General features: G+C 40.3%; 1 protein-coding gene across 8 annotated transcripts in view; it reads left to right on the top strand.

Moving 5' to 3' along the window:
• Positions 1 to 24,145, top strand: part of DCHS2 (dachsous cadherin-related 2) — a 234,195-nt gene that overhangs the window by 120,942 nt on the left and 89,108 nt on the right. For all 8 annotated transcript variants that reach the window (XM_050946199.1, XM_050946200.1, XM_050946201.1 and 5 more), the window contains one exon: positions 2,464 to 2,695. In XM_050946199.1, coding sequence (XP_050802156.1) covers positions 2,464 to 2,695 — 232 coding nt within the window. The remainder of the gene's footprint in view (positions 1 to 2,463; positions 2,696 to 24,145) is intronic.

The following is a 24,145-nucleotide window of genomic DNA, read 5'->3' as shown; positions in this document are numbered from 1 at the left end:
CCTAATCTCCATCTGTGGACTAAACTCTTTTAACTTTGCTTGTGGGATCAGGATTCAGTCTACTGTAAGAATACTGCAAATAAGTAATTTTTAATTACTTTGCATTATAGTCTTAATTTTCCTCATACATTTAAACTAAGGTTCCTCATAACAGTGTCATGACATCGTCAGTGCCAGGCTATAGAGACAATATGACTATGTGAAAAAATATGGAAAAGCGAAAGCCACAGTGAGAAAATTTACAGAGCTAATGCTATTGATAAATTTATTTATTGTATCTCAGCAATTCAGTACAAGTCTATGGAGTCAATAGACCAAAGATCGAATGCAGTTTTTTTGAGCTTGCTACTGCACTATAGTGCAAATCCCAAATGCAGCCTGAGTAACTGGACTGCATTCTTGATAGTTTTGTGAAGGACAAAACATTTTTCTCAATAAATGTGGCACACAATGGTACATGCAGAAATATACATCTGAGTTACATCCATGGTTCCTGTGGCATCATGCATAAATTCAGCATTGCGAAACAAAGCTTGCCCTTTGTTCATGCCAGTATACAATTTGTGTATGTGCAGTCTCTATAATTACTTATTCAACTTACATGTACACATTTTTTGTGTATAACTCCTTGAAACTCAAACTCTGTATCCATGGAGTGTCTTCTTCCATCCGTGTTGTAATGTACTGTCAAGAGCATGTTCAGAAATCTGTATCCCATCATTCCATTGCCACACAATTGGCTTCTTGCTGCAGAATTGTGCTACAGAATCTCAGCTTTGTTACAATTATGTTTGTAGCCTTTATGGGTATAGAGAGAACCTTGAAAATGTGAACCAAAGCAAAACTGATACAGCAGTGCTTTCCTACATCTATAGGAAGTCTAAAACAATAGTGCTGAGAAGTAAATGACTGTGCATCTCAGTCAGGGCTCTGTGGCCTCCATGATTCTGCAGCTACAGAATTCATTTTTTTTCCAAGATGGCACAAAAATCCATATTTTTGCTATGGAATTTGCCATATTGCCATTTTTCTGTAGTTCTGCCTTGCTCAGACTGGCTTGCAGCTGCTGCCTTCCCCACAAGGTTGAGTTAATAACCAGTGCATGCTCCCTGTATTGTTCCATGGAGCAAGTGCAAGAGTTTGGCTTCTAGCCAGGGTATGTGAGAGGCAGAAGTGTAAGCCAAGTGGAGAATAACATAGCAGCCCAGTCTTGAGGAGCTGGATGAGTTAGTGATGACAGCTGCAAGACTTACCCTCACAATTCCTCCTCCCCTCCCTGGTGCACGGGGAGGAAAGGAGGACCAAGGTCCAGGATGTGGAGTCAGGCTTCCAGGACAGTATAGCAAAAAAAACTATGCTCAAAAGTAATTGTGTATTAGTTAAAAATATTCACTGATGTAAAATTATAAGCCATAGTTGTGTGTGTTTGTGTGGGAAATGGGAATGGATAGTATTTCATGTCAGCAGACTAAATGTTGCCATGGAACATAGGGAATGGAATATAGAGGTTTAGGGTGACTAGACATCCTGATAAAATCGGGACTGTCCCCATTTTGAGGAGTTTGTCCTGCGTCCCCACCAGAGTATCGTTGGGATGCCATTTGTCTCGATATTATGTTTCCTGGCCTTCAGTCGCAGATGGTCGTTAGCGGTATTTCAGCGGCGGGTGCTTCTGTCTTTGGTGGCAAGGCTTATTACCCACCGCTGAAATACCGCCAAAGACTGTCCGCAACTGAAGGGCTCTCTGCTGAATTGCCACCAAATTCCCAGATGGGTGAGTGTAAAAAAAAACACCAAAAAAACGCTCCCCCTGTGGCGGTCTCAATATTTTCTCCTTAACATCTGGTCACCCTATAGAGGTTGCTGCTGCAGAATTCAATTCCATTGTGCCTCTGAGTACCCAAGGGCTTGTATGTGTGTGTGTATGTATATGTATGTGGACTGAATGGATTGTCAGAACTGTGTGTTGCCCTCTACAAGCTGGTCTGTAGAGGAAATGGGGCCCTAACACTAATACAACTAGCGGAGATTCTCATTTCTTTCAAGTGCTAGAGGCATTTGTTCTTGAAGAAAAAGGGCCTGGCCTTTATCTGTGAAGCCACCGAAAGCGCAATTGGTGATGACTGTGAAATCCTATGTGCCAGGATGTACAGTACAAGGGATTTACATGAATAACTCCTGTTAGAGTTAACAAGTTTTGTAATTAAACCTAATGTTCCTTCATGGGAGAATAGATACCTTTGTGTACTGCAGTAGCTAGCACGGTGGAGCTGCATTAAAGATAGTTAACTCCTTAAACTCAATTTTCTGGCTTTTATAGATACCCTTTACGTAGTTACTTTTAACAAATGTTTTTGTTCAATTTCATTGTAAATTGTTTTATATTCTAGCAATGCCTTGAGGCATATATTTGGTTAACTGTAACTGACTTTGATTTTTACTTTGTTCTGGTTTATTCAACAGGGTGGGCTAAGTTCCCAAGCTTTTGTTCGTATTGAGATAGAAGACATTAACGATAATCAACCTATTTTCGAGCCTGCCAGCTATGTGACAAGCATCAGTAGTCATACGCACCCAGGAACAGAGATCATCAATGTTGTTGCCACAGACAGGGATTCAGGCATATATGGAGTTGTGACATATGAGCTGGTTCCAGGAGAATTTTCTTCGCTTTTCCAAGTGGATACTTCTTCAGGTACAGTATGCGTGTGTGACACAGAAATTATGAGACACACCATGTCACACTTATACTTTGAAATTTAGTTTCTTCATTTAGAGTCAAGTCATAAAATGAAAACTTAGGCTCTGTGGCATATGTGCAAGATATTTTCTGTGTGTGTGTGTGTGTGTGTGTGTGTGTGTGTGTGTGTGTGTGTGTGTGTGTGTGTGTGTGTGTGTGTGTGTGTGTGTGTGTGTTTTGGGGGGGAGGGGGTTGTGAGCAAATGTTAAATGACCTTTGCATCTACTGGAATAAATAGAGCTCTAGAATGTATGTCACAGGAAGTGGAATGGCAAGCAGCTGATGTCATTTCTTTAGCATTTTAAATTGGAAACTAGAGCATTTTGGCTATGCATCAGTTGTGCATTAATTACTTTATACATATGTTAATGCATGGAACACTAAAGACTTATCCTGAGTGCTTTTTATTGGGGGATAGTTAGTCTCTCACCCCACCAACAAGGAGCCTACTCTTCTCGATTTCTGTTTCCTTCAGGATTTCTATCAAATAAGACCCCTCTTTATAGCCTTTCAAAGTGTGCCACAACAAATTTCCCAGCATGCTGACAGTCTCATGCTACTACCAATCTCCAGTTCTATGTCTCTGCTTGACTCCACTGTCAGCTTCATGAGTATCCTTTCCTGCTTCTTACTTCCTGACGTGGCCTTCTCCCCCATTCTGACTTCTAGCTTGAGGGAGAGGACTGGATCCCACATCTGGGGGTCCTGAGTCACACTAGGAGTGTAATCCAAGGCAAGAGGGCATTCTTGATAGGGGCAAAGCAAGTCAGGCTGAACTACTTCTAAGAGTCTTTAATGCACCTTGCCTTCACAGAACTCGCTCTTTTAGCACTGCCCAAACAGCAGTCCCTGCTGGGTTTTTTTGTAATCCTGGGAAACTCTCCAGTGCCTACTGGATTAAATACATGGGGCATAACGAATGCCCAAAGTACACCAGACTTTCAATATTTGGCTTTTAATATTTGGTAACTAAACCAGAACTACAGTTCAACTTGAAATCTAGTATACGTGCACTACTAGGAATATATCCTGATTGTCAGTATTATTTCCTGATAGTCTGTTATTTACGATTAATTAACTTTGACATAGGGGATTATTTCATATGTTTTAATAATTTTGCTGTGTTGTGATATATGTGTGTGTATTAGCTGTTTGGCATGGAAATCATCATGAGGAAATACTCTTCTCTCAAAATGATGCCTATTTGCATCCTGTGACCTAACACCTAAAATATTCTGATGAACAGAAGAAACTAATCTTCTTGGGAAGTTGGCCTGCTTACCTTGGCTATTTCATAATTTACTTTTACCGTGGACCTTAACTGCCTGTCAAATCAGTCCCTCTAGGGCATATCTGATGCCAAAAATATATAGGTCAATCAATAATCAGGGAACTAGATCTCTACAATCATTTAACTGATTGTTTCAAACTGCATCAGGGGCCTTGTCAGAGAGAGCCCCTGTAGGTTGGTCAAGAAGAATTGGCTTTGCAATATGCCTTTCTTTAAAGGGCTCTTCTCTGTTAAATTTTGGCCCTTTGGCCTGATTTTTCCAGTTTGGGTGATTTGTATAAGGTAAATGTCATCTTTAATCATGAGGAGTACTTGAGTCATCAGTATCTTGTGGAACTATCATAGTATTTTATCAAACAGAGACTAAATTAATAATGAAATAACCTGAGGTCATTATTGTTGGCACTTATAAATGAAAAACCATTTGGGTTGAAAACACTATTTCCAACTTTATAGCACTTGGAATCTGATTGCATATAATCAGATCTCATGGGTAATTCATGATATCCGGCTGTGTTTTATTTTAACCTATTAATATTAATGCTGATATGTCCTTTTTGATAAAGGATACCCTTTTTCCTTTTGCCTTTTTTCATGTCTAGCTGCAGCAGTGCATACAATTAATTAATGGTGAGCTGGAATAGTTTCTAGACTGTTGGCGATATCTAAGTGACAATAGCCCTTATGACTGTCAGACTACTCAAGCTCTGCAATCTCCTAGGTTAAGTAGCTATGGAAGTTGATCAGTATTAAGAATTGGAAGCAAATTCTATGGCTTCCTGTGTGACAGCACAGAGACTGAGTGCCTCCTCTTTCTCATTTTCTGAGAGGCAGGAAGATGACCAGTTGCCATTTAGGATTTTCCCTTTCTGTAAGAGTCTCTTCTCTGCTTCTGATATTGGAGGGATTCACTGAGAACATCGAGTGTCCGTGCTGTTCTTCTCTCAAGAGGTTGTAAGGAGACTTACTCCAGCTGCCATGTGGTTTGCATTGACCCAGTTTCATGGGGAGAAAGAGATGTACAGAGAGACTATCAGAAATAGAAATTGTATATTGAGAACAGGTGGGCTGCAAAACTTCTATAATCTCTCCTTTCTCATGAGCTATTTGAAAACATACTTAAGGGAGGTCATTTTTTTAGCCTTCACTGTGGACTTTCCCTTGAAGCCACCATCTGTGGATTGAAAAAAGAACAGGAGTACTTGTGGCATCTTAGAGACTAACAAATTTATTTGCGCATAAACTTTTGTAGGCTACAGTCCACTTTATAAGATGTATGTAGTGGAAAATACAGTAGGAAGATTTTACACACACACACACACACACACACACACACACACACACACACACACACACACACACACACACACACACACACACACACACACACACCATGAAACAGTGGGTGTTACCATACACACTATAAAGAGAGTGATCAGTTAAGATGAGCTATTATCAGCAGGAGAGAAAAAGAACTGTTTGTAGTGGTAATGAAAATGGCCCATTTCCAGCAACTGACAAGGAGATGTGAGGAACTGTTGTGGGGGGCGAGAAAAATAAAGACTTGAATAAAGACTGGGAGTGGATGGTCCATTACACAAAGTAAAACTATTTCCCCATGCTTATTCCCTCCGCTGCCCCTATTCCTCACATCTCCTTGCCAATTGCTGGAAATGGGCCATTTTCATTACCGCTACAAACAGTTATTTTTCTCTCCTGCTGATAATAGTTCACCTTAACTCTTTCACCTTTCCATGTGAATTTGCTCTTTTTTATCTACCTGTAAGAAAAATTAAGGAGTTTTTACAAAATTAATATCAAACAGTTTTCATCTTATTTATTTTTAAAAAGTAAAACACTGTTGAACTGTTGGTCCAAATATATTTATTATTCTTACTTTAACATAGAATGAGGCCTGCAGCCCTGGAGTTCTCTGTCCCCGGCAGGGACGGGGCGGCGGCTTCCCTCCAGCTTTGAAGCTGGAGAGAAGCCGTGGACCGGCCCCTGCCGAGGACAGAGAACACTGGCGCCTGCAGCCCCGGAGAAGCCAGAGAGAAGCTGCAGCCCTGCTCCTGCTAGGGACAGAGAACACCAGCACCCGCAGCCTGCAGCCCTGGAGTTCTCTGTCCCTGGCAGGCGCGGGGCCCTGGTTTTTCTCCCATGCTGGGCACTAGTAAGGCCCCGCACCTGCCGGGGACAGAGAACACCGGCACCTACAGCCTGCAGCCCCGGAGTTCTCTGTCCCTGGCAGGCACGGGGCCACGGTTTCTCTCCGGCTTAAGCCGCGGCCCCGCGCCTGCCACAGACAGAGAACACTGGCGCCCGCAGACTGCAGGCCCTGGAGTTTTCTGTCCCCAGCAGATGCGGGGCCGGGGCTTCTCTCCCCTGCTGGGCACTAGGCGGGCACACATAAATGCCCCGGCTGGCGCCATGGCACCCGCGGGCACCACGTTGGGGACCACTGATATATATATATATATATATCTTCCTACTGTATTTTCCACTACATGTATCTGATAAAGTGGGCTGTAGCCCACGAAAGCTTATGCTCAAATAAATTTGTTAGTCTCTAAGGTGCCACAAGTACTCCTGTTCTTTTTGCGGGTACAGACTAACACAGCTGCTGCTCTGACATCTGTGGATTGTACATTGTACAATATTGTGGATTTGTGCCATGGCAAGCCCCATCTCATTTGCTTTTTTCATTTGCAAAGAAGAGATTAGGGAGATGACCGTGTGGTATGGTAACAGAGGTTGGGATTAGAAGTTGTATGTGAATTTATTTTACTAATCAATTTCTTAATTTCTAAGTGATAACTGTAATTGTTGGAAATGTGTTCAGGAATCAGGCAAGAGTGTTAGTTAACTGAGTCTTTTTGACTGATTTTGTTAGTCCTTAAGTAGTTTGGCTTCCTTTGATATGTACATGGGACAGAATGGTATTTTCAGTTTTAGGAAAAGACATTACAAAAGCCATATTTTTTACTAGCTGAGAATTGTAGTAATATAACAAAACTCATGTACCAGATGAAGCTATTCTCCAGGCCAAATGAGATTTTTATTTTACAGTGTCCAGAATGTGTGTTTGTGTGTTATTGTAGCTCAGCTCAGGGGCAATCTCAAATTGCTGTATTCAGGAGTTGTAGCGCTCGCCAAAAAATAAAATTTTCTTTCCACTTTCTGAATAAAAAAAGAAATGGATAAGGGGATTAACAAAAAAACCTGCTTGCTGAATATCGCTTCCTGCCAGCTATGGCTTTGCTAAGGAAACTATATGTCTGTATTACCAAAACTGTAAACTTTGCACAGTAAGCAAACTGTGTTCACAGTAAAAAAAAAAATCTTCATGATCTGTTGGTCATAGCAGTTGGTCAGGAACAGGAGATTTAAAAATAAACAACCACTTTGACATCTAGATACTATGAGGTTAGGCCTGATCCAAAACCTATTGAAGTCAGTGGGAAACTACCATTTACTTCAGTGGGCGCTGGTTCAGGTTCATTGTGTGGTTCTTCTAGATCAGTGGGGAAAAAGCTTTTCATTGGATGGACAGAAACATATTCCAGTACAAGGATTAGTGGAATTTTGAAAGACTGGATCAGTGGTATTTATGTGCTTTTTAATTTTAAGATTCTCCATCATTTAGACTATTCTTTTAGAAATCTGTCAATAACATTTATTGTGCTTCTCAGTATGTAGATATTAGGATTAGCCATTTTTCATTTGACTGAAGGTAGATTGTTCCAAAAGTAAATAGTTTGAAGATTGCGTGTAACTAGAAAACCATTTAGGTGTGTCATTGGTTCCCAGTTCTATGCTCTATGCCTGTTTTATTATAATTTATTTCTACTGGTGGTGCAAAATCCACCTTGGTTCACTTTTATATTTTACTTTCCTGGTTACCTGCATGATCCATGTTATCTGTGCCAGTGGATCTCAAACTTTTTTTTTTTTTTTTGCGGACCACTTAATGATCTTTCCAAATGTTATTTGTACCATTAGCTAACTATTGTAAAGCTCTTTGAATAAAAGCATTATATTAAAAAAAATTAACTTTTTTTGTTCTACAAATAAAAGCACACAACTCATTTTAAAATATCTCTCCCCCACTGCAGCAGCCCCCGAGCTGGGAATGGGACGGAGCGGGGGTCTCTCTCTCTCTCTCCCCTGCCACGGCAGCCCTTGAGTTGGGGCTGGGAAGGAGGGGGGTCTCTCCCTGGCAGCCACAGCCGTGGAGCTGGAGAAAGTCCTCTTTCTCTGGCTGCCTCAGCCCTGCATGTCCCAAATTCCCCCCACCTCCTCTTCTCGCCTCACCTCACATGTGCGTCTTCTCCAGAGTCCAGGCACCTAATTAGTGGAGCTATGCCTTCGTGGTTCCACTAATTAGGTGGGCGGCCTTTCATTCTCTTGTGTGCTGCTGTCCAGGCCTGCACTTTAGAGGGAACTATTCGCAGACCACTTGAGTGGAGCTTGGACCACAGTTTGAGAACCTCTGATCTGTGCTATTTGCTCTGTGAGCAGCACTGGTTAATTGCCTGGAGCAAAGCATACTGAAGAACTATGCAGCTAGTATGTTGTTTAAGCTGTATTTCTCTGTTTTCCCCATTAATGATTAACAATACTTTACCTGAAGGTGTCATGCTGTCTGGAGTGACTCACCACTGTGAGTGCTAATCTCAGGTCAGCCTGTCAGAAAACAGGACAGAGGCCCAAACTGGTGGTAGGCTCTATTAGATTTCATCAAGGCAGTAACAAATGTGCATTCCTGGATCACTATACCAGCTTTATCATGGAGTCATAGACAGTCCCCTTACGCACTCCATCTTGCCATCCAGACAAACTGGACTTAGTGATAATGGTCACAAACCATAAATCACACATCATCCGATTGCTCCCAGTCCCAAGAGACTAGTCACTTACCTCAGATCAATTGGTATTCCAGCTCTTACGCCAAAGACAACGAGGGCACCACATTCTATAGTAAACTCTAACTATAGGTTTATTAACTAAGAAAAATAAATTAGAGGTATTGAGAGGTTAAAGCAGGTAAAATATATTAACAGGTGAATCAAAGTTCGTAAATCCAAAATGATAGCAGAGATGTAGTAATCTGCCAGTTTCCCAGAAGTCTTTTCAGTCCTACCCAGAATAACTCTTGAGGATCTTCTGTTAAGTTATTCCACCACATTAGAATCCAAATAGCCCAGAGATAAAGTATCATTCCTTGAAATCCATTTTATAGCTTCTTCTTACAGATAATGCGACAAATGTTTTTACTCACTCCATGATCACCTGCTTTGAAATTAGAATTTCCTGTTACAGTCCTTAAATCCTTCATTAGTATTTCACAAGATTTCTTTGAGTAATTTAGTTACAGGGTTATACATAAACACAAATGTTTGAAATCACAAACAATAAGGTATTGCTCTAGTTTCCATGAATTGAACACCTGAACTCATTCTCATATAGGGTGACCAGATGTCCTGATTTTATAGGGACAGTTCCTATTTTTGGGTCTTTTTCTTATATAGGCTCCTATTACCCCCCACCTCCGTCCTGATTTTCCACACTTGCTGTCTGGTCACCCTATTCTCGTACTAACACTCACTTTAATCTAGAGTTATCTAATTACAGGGGCATACATAATATAAACAATTTCAGAGAGTATATGCAATGTAAATGTAATATAATAGTAAATAACAAGATATAGATAGGTGAAAACAATACAATTAACATCTCCTTTGATCTCTACTAAAACAAGTGACTTGGCCTGAATATCTACTAATACATGTAACTCCTTTGATATTCATACACAAATGAATTGGCTTATGGCTTTGGCCTGAGCTGGTCTGTCAGCATCACAAAGGTATAGTATATTTATAGGCATGGTTGAACAAGAAATTAGAAGTTGTGGGCCTTAAGATGCAACTGACATCATGACAGTAAACCTAGACAGCAGTAACTCGAAAAAACTGACATTGACTCCTCAATTTATCATCTGTTTGTCACAACAGCAGCATTATTTCTGGGATAGTTGATGGAACACACACACAGTTTCTTCTTTGGTTGATTTTTATTTTTCACTCATGGGCATAGAGTTCATCCTTTAGTCTTGTAAATATACTACCTGAGAGCTGTAAAAAGACATAGGATTATCACCTCAGTTTTTTCAAGATAGTCTCCTCAAATCAGGGCTATCTCAAGTCTGCGAAATATGTTTTGAAAATTATTTTGGCCCAGTGTGACATCATCATGTTGAATTGCAGAACTTGGTCTGACCCAGACTCTTCACACAAGTGCTCTCTCCTTGTTCTTGAATGCACACTTTCACTGACTATCATGAAATGTCTGATCTGAATCATAGAGAGGCAAGGTGGGTGAAGTACTATCTTTTATTGGACCAATTTCTGTTGGTGAAAGAGACAGGCTTGTCTCCCTCACCAACAGAAGTTGGTCCAATAAAAGATATTACCTCATTCATCTTTTCTCTCTAATATCCTGGCACCGACATGGTTACAACTACACTACATACATGACCTGGATCATGAGAGCTGAGTTAAAGCCTGCAATCAACAGTTTTCTTTTTTAGAGTGTTGTATTCTCAACATGAGGTAATCATCTTCTGGACCATTAAGTTTTGCCAGAACTGCTCTCACTGGTCTTTGGGTGTCTGTTGATTACAGTGGGCTTTGGCCCTTTAATCAGAGGACTTCTTCTGTCTACTCAATTCAGAGAAGATGTGTTAAAAACAGCAGACAAGTAGTATTACTAATGCTGGTTGGGAATTTTTCATCAAAATGACTTTTCAATGTGAAATGCAAAATTGGCATTTTTTTTTGTGGGAAAATTTTGATTTTTACAAAAAAACAAAAACAAAAAAATTTCCAGTGGGAAAATTGAAATGAAGTAGCTTATTTTTGGTCAGTATGACATACACTGCATCTGCCTAAGTCCATAGGTGTTAGAGTTCAGGTACTTCACTCCCTCATTCTCTTCTATGGTTTGCGCGCCTTGGTTTTGACCACCTCGCTCATGGCGTACTGTGGTAACCCCTCTGACTCAGCCACATGGTAAAACATGTGAGTAACATTGCTCTGGTGCATCATGGGAGATGTAGTCCAGCCAAGGAGCCAGTTCATAAGAAAGAATAAAGGCATGAAGCACTTGAACTTCAACTTCCATGAATTACTGCAGCACCTTAGGCAATACAGTTTAATGTCAAACTGACTCAAAATGAAACATTTAGATTTGGTTCCACACATCAGAATAAAATGTTTCAACTGGAGAGTGTCAGAAAGTTTTGTTTCAATCAATAATGTTGAAGTGAAATATTTTGACATTTTTAATTGAAATTTTTTGATAATTTTTTTGGTAAAAATTTGGTATCTCGACTTTTCATCCAAATTCAGAATGAAAACAAATGTTGGAATATCAGTTGCTGTGGAACATAAATTCTGATTTTTGCTTGACCCTAATTATTACATAGTATTTAATACTTACCAGATTGTAGACTATATCAAAGTAAAACTGGGATGTGTACTTCTTTTAAAAAAAATAAAGCTTTTTATGGCTGCTAATGATGTTTTCCTACTATAATTTATTATAGGAAAGATTAGTCCGCTTAACTTTTAAACTACTCCTGGCATTTTTATATGGTATGCAGTAAAATAAAATTGCTACACACATGAAGGGGTTCGCTTGAGTAAAGACAGATTTAAAATTAGGAATGATTTATTTTGGAACGTTCTAAGGCCACATTTTTAGTACAACCTCTTCAATGCCTCTTTCCCCTATTTTGCATAAGTAATTGGTAGCATATGTAAAAGACTGAAAATCATGGAACTGTATGACAATGGGTTAGCATGTTAAGCTTTCACCTCTGAAGACCTAAGTCTGTGTTAGGTCATAGCAGAAGACTGGGTGGGCGGCCTTTACCTAGTCATTAGTGGATATGTATCTCCGTCAGAAGACTGCCACAGAATTTAATACAACTGAATTTGATTGGCAGTCTCAGCTATGGAGAAGACTAAGACTGGGAACAGTAAGGACCCAGGATTAGGCCGTAGGAACAGATTGGGTTGGCAGAACAGCGTGAAAAAACATATACACTGTGCCAGCCCTCATTCTACATGGTTCTATTTTCATTGAAGATCACTAAAATGCAATAGAATCAACCAAATATGGGGAGAAAAATTACTAAAGCCATATGCTGAAGACCGTGTATTTGTGATGGTAGCGTGATGTGTGCATTTGTAATGCATTGTACTGCAACACACTCCAAATTATTTTACAAAATATCTTGTAGTTCACTGGATGTCACATCTATGAATTACAAATTTTTACCAGATGGCAGAAATAGCACACCCCAACCCCATTCCAATGCCACTGCTGTTTGGTCTACATGAAGCTGCTTCCATGGCTTGACAGCAGCAAAAAGAGGAAAAAGTAGATCAAAAACTGCTTGTACAAAAAACAAAAATATGTGCACTTAACAAGCAGTAAAATATCATCACTCAGCAAGCTTTTCCCATAGATAATATATAGACAACTAGAACATAATCCAACTGCTACATAAACAACCAGTAAGTTTTGCTTTCTTCTCTCTTCTGGTCTGCTAATATTGGATTAATCCTCCTAACCAACATGCGATAGATCAAAATTTCACATTAACTATTGTGTTCCAGAGCCAATTTTATAGACCCAGAGAGCCCTGAAGAGTGTTTTCCACTTTTTACCATTTTGTGAATGGTTGACTGGCACCTTTCAGAAGCAAGGGCTCCCCACATGTGTCTGGGAAAGGCGAGAGCACTAACCCATTGTGACTGAAAGCAGCAAGTCACACCAAGAATAAGTAGCTATGGAAAATTCTTCCACTATGTTAAACTGCTACAGAGGAGCGTAGTAGGCAGCAGAGCAGATCAGTTTGAGGCTTAGGATGATATGTGGAATGCTGTGTAGTGCCCTCAATGAAGGGAAAGAGCAAAGAAGCCCACTCTCATTGGGCTTCTGTTTCAGTGTCTGTCTCTGTGCCTTATAAAGATTATCTCTGGCTACCATGGCAGTGTAGTTTTTGTCAGGTTGAGTACTGAAAGCTGTTTTAACATCTGCGAGCCTGCCTGCTCACAAAACTCTTTTACTGAAAAGATTGTTGATTAAACAGAGATGCTGTTGGAGAAATTCAATAAGTTAAGTAATCAGAAACCACTGTTTGAATTCTAATGTCTTGCTGACCAGGTGAAATGCTTTGGCAGTCAAAGAGCCATATAGGTTATCTCAAAAGGCTATGTGTTTTCTTTGAAAACACATATGACTGTTTCCTGGCTATGGAACTACATAGGAGAGCAGTATGCCTCTCTGGGAGATTTGCAGTTCATCATTAGCCTGGATTCCAGCACACTCCATTGTCATGTGTTTTGTTTGAGCTTTTGGTTGCCTGTTCAAGCCTTGTGTAGAAGTGTTATTGTCTAATTTTTTCTATATACAGAACAGCCTGAATTACTTCTATGTGAGATTAAGGGGAGCAGAAGTATATCTCCATGAGACTGCATTTTGAATCTCTTCTGCAACATTTTGCATTATTCTACCTCACAAAATAACAGTTGTTTTTGCTGGCAAAGTCAGACTTCTTTAGAAATGTAAAGGTGCAGTAGGGAGAAAACAGTAATAATCAGTTACATAATATTTTTTAATTTATTTATTTGTATTGCTGTAGCACCTAGGAGCCCAAATCACAATCAGTGCCTCATTATGCTAGTTACTGTTCATACACATAATACAAAGACAGTCCCTGCCTCAAATAACTTACACAGTCTAATTATACAGCAAGAGAAATCTGATGGACACTGACAGTAGGGAAGGACTATATAAGTCTGAGGCAATATTGGGCAGCATGATAAGCAGCCGTTTCAGCATTCCAGCTGCTTAACAGTTGTCAAGTTTGTTTTTTGTAGGTACCATATTAAAGGAGAGTTTCATGGAGCTATATAGTCCACAGGAAGGAAAGTACGCTTAAGCAATCCATATCCTCAGTATTGCCCAACCCCAAAATTAAAAAATCATGAGTTAGATGCCCCTAAATCATAAGAGTAAAAAGATATATATAGTGGTTTTTCATCTATCTTTTGATTTTTTTAATGCCACCCACCCCGTGTGAGTGTGAGAGAGAGAGAGAGAGAGACGAGTACTGCAGTACCAGTTCTCCCAGATTTATAGAGTAAGATGATTTTAACCCCCACTTCAGGAGCTCCCACTGGAAGACCCAACTGAGATCAGATTGCACTTTTTCTTTTTTATAAAATCTGATTAATTTGGCCCAGTGACTTTAATAAGACAAATTAGAAACATTTCCTAATGGCTTTGCAAACTCCAAAATAAACAACTGCCACTGTAAAGTAAACATGCAAATTCGATCAGACTTTGAACCAGCAACTGAAAATTTTTGCTAAATGATTGTGATGTCATGAAGCATGAAAATCTTGTGTGAGGGAATTACAATACTTCTGTGAAACAGTTGCATTTAAATGCTAATGTTTAGTTTTCCTCACTTTTAAGTACTTATACAAGTTTGTGGAAGAGAAATTTTTTGTGCAATTCAGAGAGTGTTTAGTGAATAGGTGTCAGAAAGTGAGATATGGAGGGTCAGGCCTAATGGATGGAGCAGTAGCAGCCATGCCTATTGGTCAATGCAGTGGCAGCCAGGCCAGGAACTGGTGCCAGTGGTCAGAGTCAGGAGTCAAAAGCAGGGTCGGAGCAAAGCAATAGTGGGGCTGGGAGGCAGCCAGGAGCAAGGGCAGGCCTGGAGCAGGACTGGGAGCAAGGTTGCAGTTGGAGCAGGGGTAGAGCAGGCTAAGGCCTATGGAGTCTGTCACCCCTCAGACAGGGGGGAATGGAAAGCTATGAAGTGCGTCTGACGAAGTGGGTATTCACCCACGAAAGCTCATGCTCCAATACAACTGTTAGTCTATAAGGTGCCACAGGATTCTTTGCTGCTTTTACAAGCTATGAAGTGACATTGGGCAGACTGAGCTGCTGTTTCTTTGGTGAGGCTTATATGCCTTTTCTGAGAGACATCAGACCAGCTCCTGGTTTGTGGATTGGCTGGAGCCTAGCACAGAAATGACTTACCATCGCATGTGGTAATCAGGCTATAGTTCAGGGATGTCTTATAACACACACATGCCTTACAATAGGCTCAAAACCCAAATTCAGAAAGCTAACTGAAGCATGAACAGATACACAGCCGGATGTTTTAAAGTTCCAGTCCTCTGGCGTCAGATTGTGACTGGCCATTGTCCAGCTGAACTGGGCATAGGAAAGGTACAAGAAGACATCCTTCCCTGGCCCCACATAGTCTAATAAAAGTGCAGCCAAATCTCAGTGCCCAAAGAAGTGCAGGAAATGCTTGCTCCAGAAGCGTATGGCTCCCTAGATGGATCAGAGAGTAGGCAAAGACCAAACTCCCTCTCCTTCTAGTGCATCCCCAGGAGTATCACAGCAGGGTTGTTCTAGGAGGCAGGAGGTACAGCTCCATATCACTCATAATATGAATTTGTGCGTAAATGGTACCGTATTACCCCCACTCTTGCCTTGCTCGAAAGGCTTACACACTGGAGTACTTTGCGCCACCAGAATGTTAATGTATTGTGTATTGATTAATAATATCTGGCTCACTAATATTTGTAACCCTGGAAGCTAAAATAATAACTGCATGTTTGAAGGAATAATCTGCCTGCTGAATAGGCTATGTGTATTATAGGTGGGTATTACCTCCTTTTTTTAAGTGTTCAAGTACTGGCCCCTTTTGAATGCAGAGTGCCAGACTAGTCAAATCTGAATGACAGTCTCTATCCCTAGTTTCATATTTTTTAATTTTGATTAGCATAGCAAAATATATTTTGATACAGATTTCCATAAATTAAGCACCTACTGTGGCAAAACCTACAATTTTATACATCTAGATATTTTCCATATGTGTATTTGCTTTTTTAACAGCAAGAAAATGTAATTTTAGCACAAGAATCCAGGCAGAAGGGGCTGTAGGAAGCTTTCTCCATATAGAGGTGTAGGTTTAGGAAGGAAACTATTAACTGGAAATTGGTATGTTAGGGATTGCCTAGTACAACAGCAGCAGCAGAATACATAGACCTTTCAAACTTGGGGTGAAATAGTCCTGCCAGCAAGCAAAGGACCTCAGTGCCAAGCTTTATTAACCTAATTCTTTCAAGCTAGAGCTGTTTCTGTTATAGCAAATAGAATGTAAACAAAATTGTAAATTCCCCTGTAGACGTGCAGACTCGCCCCTGCGGCATCTCCTGCTGATGACTTCTGGGAATTAGCTCATTCCAGCTCCAGAGCACCCTCTACAGGCTGGTCATCTGCCTGTCCTTTAGTCCCAATGTCCCTCTCTGAACTCCGGTGCCCTGTTAGCTGGGGTGCTGCCCCCTGGCAGTAACCTCTTTCTCTCAGGGTCTCCCCTCCCCAGGGAACCCCCACCCACTATCCCCACCTCGCCTCAGTATAAGGCTACTGCCAGTCATTGTCTAGCCCTCATGCCCCTGGGACAGACTGCAGTATCAGCCTACTCATCACTGGCAAGGTTGGGTTTGGACCTGCTGCCTTTGCCTACCCCTAGGCTGCCCTCTGCAACCCCCCAGTACCTCTTAGCCCAATGCTAGGCCACAGGCTGGGGCTTTCCAGGCTTGAGCTCCCCAGCTCCTCTGCCTTTCCCCAGCCCTGCTCCACTCAAGTGCCCTGTCTTCAGCTCCCTGCAGCCAGAGGGAGACTGCTGCTTCTAGCTTCCCTGGCCTTATAAGGCCCTGTTGCTCAGTTTGGGGCATGGCCCCAGCTACAGCCAGTTCCCTGAATCAGGCAGGGTTTTACCTTGCCGAGCCCCAGCCCTCTTCAGGGCTTTAACAACCCCTTCCAGGCTGGAGCGAGTGGTCATCCCGCTACATCCCCCAAGAAAGCTTTTATTTTCCTGACAGTTATTAAACTAGTTCTTTATAAACTGTATTTTGGAATGTTGTGTTATGGTTGCTGTCAAGAAAATAGCTTCAATAAAACAGATGCATTTTGAATACAGAAGAAATGATAAACTTGGAACCTAAATATGATTTTTCAAAGATTATAAAGGAGCAAAAATAGGCAATGAGAAGATGAACTAGAAGTGAGATAAAGGGCCATCCTCCTCCACCTCTACAACCATGCTCTTGATGTTAGACACAGGATCCCATCTTCTACATGCTATCTTCTGTCAAGGAATTGCCTCATGTTTGCTTGTTCTGCACATTTTTACTATCTAATTTCTCTGCCATAGTAACTGCTCTGTCACATGTAAGAGCCAAAGCAGTACTTAAGCCTCACTGCCGATAGGTTAAAACATACTCTGAATAGGTCACTGGAGATGAGCATTGACCTACATAGTATCAAGTAATGGGGTCAGCTGCCAGATTTGAAGGTGAATTTGGGTAATGAACTATACATACCATTTTTGCCATCTGCCTACTGTCTGAGTTGGGTGTCAGTTCTTGTCAGTAGATCAGTCCAAGAATTCTCTACAGAAATACTGCCTGGGTTAAAGCCACCATGGCAGTCAATTTCATGTGAAAGATTGCTACTAAATAGCAATTGATCTTACTCTTCTCATGGTTATTTGCTTGTTCTAAACTTACTTTTTAGTTCTGTGAGCAAAGAGAAAAAAATAGCAAGCTAATTGAATAATTGAGTATACTTGTAAACACAATAAAATATGTTGGTTCAGTTAGATTAGCTCAATTTCTGTCTTTGCTTGTTCAGTGGATGTCTAGTGATAAACAAATACTTAGCTATCGACAGCTGAAAGCATAAATGGTAATAATTGTTGGCCAGGGACCAAGATTTGGTAGGGGCATTGATACTGTAGTGTTTCTTCTTTTGTTGCTAGTTTGTTTAAAAAAAAAGACATTCATTTTTCAAGAGAAAGAGGTGCTAGTTCCAAAAACATGGCAGTTTGCAGCTGTAGACAATGACCAAAGGACTCAGGCTACATAGCCATGTGAGTGAGAGAGGCCCTCTTGCTGTCCTGTGCAGCTGTACCAGCCTTGCCCAGACTGTGGCTCTGGTAGGGATGAGAAAGGTGGAGAGCAGGGGTTGCACACCTGACATCCCCCACCCGATGAGCAAGTGGGCAAAGCTATGGCTCTGATTCATCATTCACTCCCAATGCAGCAGCCAAAAGGGGTGCAAAGAGGGAGTCAGTGCTCTATGTTGAAAAGGGCTGTAGCAAAATACTTTCTCCTAGAGCAAGGGTACTCCCTGGACCACACCGTCCCTTACTCTTGGCTGACTTTAATACATCATTCTAGTCAAAGATTTTTAATCTGATTTTTTAAAGAGCCCATGGAGAATTAGGATGACTGTCCAAAGCAGTCAGCAGGAGAAATATATAGAAATTCATTAACAAATCAGTGTATTTCTGCCATACAGAATGTGCTCTTGGCTGGTGGCCTGCTTTTGAAATCTACCTCCATAGTATTCTCTTGGCAGATTTGGTGTCCAAAATGAATGGAACACAAAATTATGGTGAGGAATAAGACCTAAAGAATACCTTAGAGAGAATAATTATGTAGGGCCCAATTCTCCCTTTCTCCTGTTGAGTAGTACTTTACTCCACAGTAATTCCACTGAACCAGTGAGACTACCTGTAGAGTAAGGTGCTGCTTAACAGGAGTAAGAACAGCAGTATCAGGCCCATAATGAATGCTATGTAATTGTCCACAAGAGTGGCCTGTCCCGAAGGGCTAGATTCTGCCTATCCCTTATGTGGTTTCACATTGTGGGGGAGGAAGTAAGAAGCTTCACCCTAACTTATGTGGCTTGTGTAAAGACCTGATAGTATTACAGTGCCAGCACTGGGGGCAGCACAGGGACTTCTTGCTAATTAGTCCCCTTCAGCAGGGAGAGAGGAAGGATGTAGAGGGACAGAGAGCAGGTAGGGCCATGATTTTGCTCAGTATCAACCATCACACTTATGCTGCATCTCTTAAATCTCTTTGCACTCTCCCCAGGCACAGGGAACTCTGAAGAAAAATACCATCATCGCTCTTTACTGCCCCTGAAACAGAGCTGTGCCTAAAAGGCACAATCTAGTCCCAAATTAGGTTCTGTAATGTTCCCCATTAATGTGTGCTCATATGCTGAAAAATCATTCTATGGAAGTGATATCATGAAGATCCATATTTATTTTGTTCCTCTCTCAATTCTTCTGCATTTACATGTAGAAGTATGACTTCTCTAGCTGCCAGCCCTCCAGATTGCATCTACAACGTGACAGGGAAGTGGTTTTCTTTCTGGGCTGTGTATTGTCACTAACAATAGTTTCTACAGTCTGGATTTCTGTCTTCAATTACAGTTGTGCAAACCCATTAAAGAGAATAGGTTTGTAGAGGCATAAGTGGGGTCAGAATTTAGCACTGCAACTGGAACTTGTGATCTTTTGATCACTTGTGAGCCAGAATAGGATCAAGCTCACTGACCTGTACCTATGTTAACTCTGCTGAGCTAACAGGAGCAAAAGGTAGTAAAATGTATTAGAAGCAGAAGATATGAGTTTCCATACACACTGGGAGCCAATCTGCAAGTAAGAAGGTGCCATTTCTACATCATAATGTCTCAAAGTAGAACCACACTTTTATCTGTGTGGTCCCTGCTGGGAACTTCCGTTGCAATAAAACATTTCCTCCAGAGGAGTTGTCTAACCACTGCTCCATTCGCTTTCCATCATAAGCCTTTCTTCTTGGAACTGTTTTTCATAGTGGAAGGATATATTCTGTAAAATAGCAACAAAATGTGCTCTCTTTAAACAAAAAAATTACAACTGAAGCCATGAGTTCTAAACAACAAATGCCTGTAGTGGTAATAATTAGCTGCTGTATTTTCTTAATGACAGAAAAGGAGAGAGTGGAAAAGTATAGAACAATGTTCCACCCTGTGACAAAGTGGAAAAGGGTTAAAAGGCTACGCTTGAGGCAGAGCAGAAGACACAAGGTATTTGTGTCATGTAACTGTCGGGTTGATACGAACAGGTCATTAAAGGACTGGCTAAAACCCACCCATATCAATGGAGAATCCCAAAAGGACTGAACAGTTCACATCTAACAACAGGAAACTGGCAGGCAGAATATGTGACTGCAGCATGTGTCTGCAGGAGGACAATGGACCGAGACATGCCAGGAGACTAGGGTAAGAACTGGCCTTTGGAGAAAGACAGGAGCTCAGCTAAGACTGAAGAACAAAGGGAAAGAGAAAGAAGCCAAGATGGTTCTGTCAGCACCATGACTCAAGAGAGCCCTGGGATGGCCAGTTTGAACTATGTCTTAATCTTTGCTTCTCTGTGCTTCCAGTTAAGTAATAAACCCTACTCTGTTTTGAAAAGGCTGCCTGGTATCATTACAACTACTTGCAGAAATGCATCAAATCCCGAAGATAGCAAAAAGTTATTGAACTGGAATCCCGTCTCCATTGAACTCACTGGGCAGAGTTCTCAGTGAGTAAAATGAGTGCTGGAGCCCAGAGGCTCAATCCTGGAAAAGTGGCCAGTTGGCCTACCGTAAAGGAAGAGTGTAACCCCTTAGAAGTCTGGCACACTGAAGGGGTTTACACAAGGGACTGTTTAAAAGCTGGGGCTTAGCACAGCTCCTGTGATCTGTGACACCCATAATTAAGTAAATGTCAGTTCATTACTATAGCTGTCTAACCTCAGAGCTAGTGTTCAATTTTATAAGAGCAGAGACAAAGAGAAAAACATATATAACCAAACCTAGGGCTAAAGTAAGAACTGCCCTTATGTTCATTAACAGATTCATCAGATTATCTAGTCTGACTGCCTGTATGATCCAGGCCATAGAACTTCATCATGATGGAAACATATCTTTCAAAAAGGCATCCACTCTTGATTTGATAACTTCAGGAGATGGGGAATTCACCACCTGCCTTGATACATCCTTCTATGTGCTACACAGACCTATGGTCCAGGTGGATAGAAGTAAGTGAACACTGTATACCCGTTTACATCTCTTTCCCCTGGAGCAGGTGAGGCAGGGGAGGAGACTAGGGAATGGGCAGAACCTGGAGTTCATCTCTATCTTCTGGCCAATACAGCTGAGTTGGCTTGAGGTGTGCTATCATTTGCTGCTGGTATAGAGCAGCAGAGGAGAAATTCTGATTCTGAGGCATTTCTGTCACAAAATCCTTTCAGTGCTCCTGGAATGGAGCAACTTGCATACCACCCTTTGCTCAGGGATGTACTAAAGTCACAATTTATTTCTTAAAGAGCAGAAATTTCAAAATTTAACACTTTCTCCAGAACCTTTTCATTCTTCATTTACATCTAACTGTATCTAAAATGAAATAGACTTTAAAACTATTCATTGGCTTATCCCACACAAAAATACCCAGTAGTGAGTTGGTCATAATTGTAAAATATATACACTTGATCATTCCATGTGAGCTGACAGTGACAATCTTAGAAAAATTTTAAATTCATATTTATACATTTAAACTCTGTGGGAAAAAAAAGACCTTTTCTTTCAAGCTACAGTTGCTCAGATTACTTCAGGAAATGCCAAAAGTTTTATGTCCCTGAAATAACATTTTGCTGAGCTGTCTCACTAATTGTAAAATATAGTCATGGTCAGAAGGCAAAAAAGAAGTCAAAAGAAAAGAAGGCTGCTTCTTAGAAATGGCATGTGGTAATGGGTTAGAAACTGAGCAACAACAGATTCAGAATTCATCTGTATCTTTGCTGAATTGTGCTGTGGTTTGTCACACTGGAATAAGTGTCTTCTGTTACTAGTAGAAAACATTCTTCTTTAATTATGAGCATTCTTTAGAATATATTTTAATTATGTCAAGATACAGTTTGTTATTATAATGTACTGACAGTATAATTGGAAAGTTTACTAAATGTAAATTTGAATATTTATAGCAATTTTAGGTATTTTCCATCCTTCTACTTACGAATGCATTGTTCCAAATTAGTGATTCCGTTTGATGCTTCTTTTCAAGCAAATATGTCATATTTAATCTTCCTTAAGTGGTGGAACTTTAATATAATTTCCACTCCATTTGATGAAGAGCACCGCCAGACTGAGATAGTGTCAATCTTGAACTCCTGATATCTTTCCTAATATATCTGTCTTGTGAGTCAGAAAATTATGAAGACAGTGCTTATCTTAAAATCTATTTTACTGAATTGCCAGAGGTCTTATTGCCTCCACTGGTTTCCACAAAGGGCCCTGGGATATGGACATCTTCCTAATAGATGTCTATTCATATGTAGAACTCTGTCCATATTTACTCTGCTTCATTGGTTGAGTCATTTGAGGAACTTTATACACTTACTACTACTGTGGCATTTTAGCATACTTTTCCTTAATAAACTTATATTTAATCTCAATGAACAATGTCCTCAAAATCTTAAAATTGACTATCAGTTTTCTTGTTCAAAATTATACTTATTTAAGGACAGACAGACAGAAATGGGTTTCCTTCTACGTATTGATCAATCATTCTCAAAACGTGAGAGGAAAAAGGAGGACAAGTAGTCATGAATAAAAATAGCACACTCTTGCTTCCTTCTAAGAATCTCAAAGTGACAGAGTGATGGGGAAGAGAGAAAAATTAAAGTGCAGTTTCATATAGAAACTGGAGCAAGTGCTACCAAATCAGTGTCCGTGTAGCAGAAGTGAGACTGCCTTATCAAACTGAGGTAAATATAATGGTCATGTTGGTGGAAAAAGAAGAAAGAGATTAAAAACACAAAGAAGAAGGAGAAGGACAAAAGGGACAAGAGGAAGGCAAAGAGAAAGAGAGTTAGATTGGAGGGAAATAATTTTTAATGAAGTCATTTATCATTTATCAAATAATACATAGACTAAAGATAGGAATTTGTTTTTGGTTCTGTTGATGTGCATTCATTGTAGGGAGACATCTTTAAACAGCATAATCTGGATATTGATGTATGCTAGGTTTATAGGTTTTCCCCATGCCTGTGATCATCTCTTGCTCCTAATGTAGACTTTTAAATTAACTGTGACTTTAGAAAAATAGGCAAGATATTGAGGTAGTGTAGAATTCCCACAAAAAGGGGATAAGGGAAGAAACTCTAAAATGTCCCAAAATAAATAAAATTGACCAACTATAATTTAAACAGCCAGTGTCAAAGCAGGATACCATGGGCATCTGATATCTCCCATCCTTCATTCAGTTATGTGTGGAAACAAATTATCAGATGACCTGGGAGGAATTCTGTTGCTTGACTAATAAAGGGCTGAATCTCATTTACACTAAGACCCCTTTATGCTGCCTAAGAAATGTAAAGGGCCTTAAATGTAAATGAGAATCAGAACTGAACTGAAATAGACTTGTGACTTTTTTTGAATTTCATGAATACCGCTAACAACAATAATTAAGGCAGAATATGAACAAAAAATATGATATATAACACTTGATATATACATTTAAAAATTTTTAAATTAAAACCAGTATCCATATCAACAGCACTGAAGCATTCTAAAACAAAATTACTGTGCCTTTATTCCATGTCTTAGATGGTCAAAGCCACTTGAAATTTGGCCTTGTGCCTCACAATGTACCTGCATGCAATTTATGATACAGCAAACATATCCTGATGTACTTTCTTGTTCTATTATACTATGCTATATAGTGCACTTCCCTAGATCTTTTGGTATTTCCATTCACTTCATGTACCCTAAAGACCTCTGTGCACTTTAAGAGCTAATCAGTTTATTTTTGTTGTTGCTTCTTAATTCAGAAATCCTGACTGTACTTGTAAAGGACAAGTGGCCAATATTAAATATGGAAGAGTTAATAGCATCGATTTTGGAGAATCACTCTAGTTCTGTATGAACATCTTAGAGAGAGTTATGTTTAAACATAACCGTTATTACTGAGATTATGAACTCTTGACTCAAACAAAGCTCCCTTTAAAGTCAAGAGGAGTTTTGGCTGTGTAAGGAGGGAGAATGGAGTCCAAAAGAACACAGTATGCCCATGCTACTGCCTTTTACATTGGAATTGGTGCTAAAGTTAAAGGTTGTTTCTGTAGTTCTATGTAG

This window comes from Gopherus flavomarginatus, chromosome 3, assembly GCF_025201925.1.
Source record: "Gopherus flavomarginatus isolate rGopFla2 chromosome 3, rGopFla2.mat.asm, whole genome shotgun sequence".
In the NCBI taxonomy this organism is placed as follows: domain Eukaryota; kingdom Metazoa; phylum Chordata; order Testudines; family Testudinidae; genus Gopherus; species Gopherus flavomarginatus.
This window is presented reverse-complemented; position numbering and strand designations above follow the sequence as displayed.